Source organism: Austrofundulus limnaeus, unplaced genomic scaffold (assembly GCF_001266775.1).
Source record: "Austrofundulus limnaeus strain Quisiro unplaced genomic scaffold, Austrofundulus_limnaeus-1.0 Scaffold158, whole genome shotgun sequence".
NCBI lineage: Eukaryota > Metazoa > Chordata > Actinopteri > Cyprinodontiformes > Rivulidae > Austrofundulus > Austrofundulus limnaeus.
The window spans coordinates 1,062,211-1,063,874 of NW_013952560.1; the positions used below are offsets into that span (position 1 = coordinate 1,062,211).

General features: G+C 37.6%; 1 protein-coding gene across 1 annotated transcript in view; it reads right to left on the minus strand.

Annotated features, from left to right (window-relative positions):
• Positions 1–139: 139 nt before the first annotated feature.
• The window catches only part of lrrc17 (leucine rich repeat containing 17), a 33,782-nt gene continuing 32,257 nt past the window's right edge, over positions 140–1,664 (minus strand). The window contains exon 5 of the mRNA XM_014016981.1: positions 140–838. Coding sequence (XP_013872435.1) covers positions 402–838 — 437 coding nt within the window. The 3' untranslated portion in view covers positions 140–401. The remainder of the gene's footprint in view (positions 839–1,664) is intronic.

Below are 1,664 nucleotides of genomic sequence, written 5' to 3' on the forward strand. Positions count from 1 at the left end.
GTTCCCAAATAAATAACTACTCAAGTAAAGTAAAGATACTCAAAAAATGTACTTAATTACAGTAATAAAGTAAAAGTACTTTGTTACTGTCCACCACTGATTATAATACGCACACCTCCAAATTTCTGTCAAATATTCATTCAGAAAAAATAAAACAAATTTTATTTCCAGAAAACAAGCAAACAATATCATATTTAACAACTTTTTTTTGACAGAACGACATCAAAAATGACAAGACTCTCCCAGTAAATGTAAATTAAACAAGGTGACATCGCAACAAATCAACTTTGAGGAAAATATTAATCTTTTAAACACATAAGCAAGCTGGAATCGTTGTGTTTTTGGGTTTTAAAAATGTAAATTCATRGCAAATCATTAGCTACCCTTTCAGGTGATGCATTCTAACTCAGCCTGATGATCTCAAACGTGTTGGGCTCCTTCTCTTTCAGGTGCTGTGGAAGAGGCCCCCCCTCAGTTATCTCCCCGGTCACCTCCTGCGCCTCGTTCGCCGACCCCCCTTGCGTCCCCTGTCCAGTGTCGTTCTCCTCCGGGTACTTATCCACGGGACACTCCCCGTTGTAGGTTTTGACGTAGTCCTCGACCCGCCAGCCCCTAAACTCGCGCGGCTCGGCGCAGATCAGGCCGGTGTAGCGCACGTCGGGGTGGTGCTTGAGCCAGTAGACCAGGTAGTGGATGTTGTAGTCGCAGATCCACGGGTTGTTCCCCAGCAGCAGCTTCCGCAAGAAGTACAGGTCCTCCAGGACGCCATATGGGAAGTAATGGAGGCTGTTGCTGGACAAATCAAGCTCACGCAGGTACAGCAGGCCTGCAAAGGCAGCTAAAAAGAAAAAGGGGTTGTGTGATTTCATCTGTCGAACATAACGACTCACAACAAATCATGAAAAGTCCATTGCTTTGCGTTTTGAAGGTTGTAGACTGACTGTGGAGACTTTTGGTCAAATCAAAAATGTATATCCCTTAGCAAAAAGTAGTATAATTGAAGTTCATTTTAATGAGTATACTTAAGTATAAGTTTAAGTATTTCAAGTATGCAAGGCACCATGTACTTGTGTACTAGAAAGTATACTGATTTAATACTTGTTCGTACTAAATTGGGACATTTTGTTTATAAAAGGTATACTGTTATAATGTATTTTTAGGTTTATAAACTTACCAAAAAGAACTATACTTTAAGTACATGGCATTGAGAATACTAAAGTACATAAAAGTGTGTTTCCCTAAGTGAACTTTTCCATGTACACTGATATAGCTAAGTATACTAGCAGTTTACCAACAAGTGTACTTCTAGGACTTAATTTGCCCACAATAAGTTTAAGAAAGTACACTCAGGAGTATTGAAAGTAATCTTCGAAGTATACTCTTAGTTTAATCTTGAAATATACTACAAATTAACCAGTCTGTGTGAAAACGTACTTTCAGTGTACTACTAAAATTTATCTTGGCCAAAAGTTTAATCATTATAGACTAAGTATACTTAAACTTTTAGTATACTTTTAGTACAAGCCAAGTATAGTGTACACTGCAAAAAATGTCCACCAAGCCAAATTTTAAAATCTTATATCCAGCAAAAAAATCTTCTTGATCTTGTTTTGAGACTGATTTTCTAAACAAAAACTGATTGTGTAAGAATAATAATCTCGTTT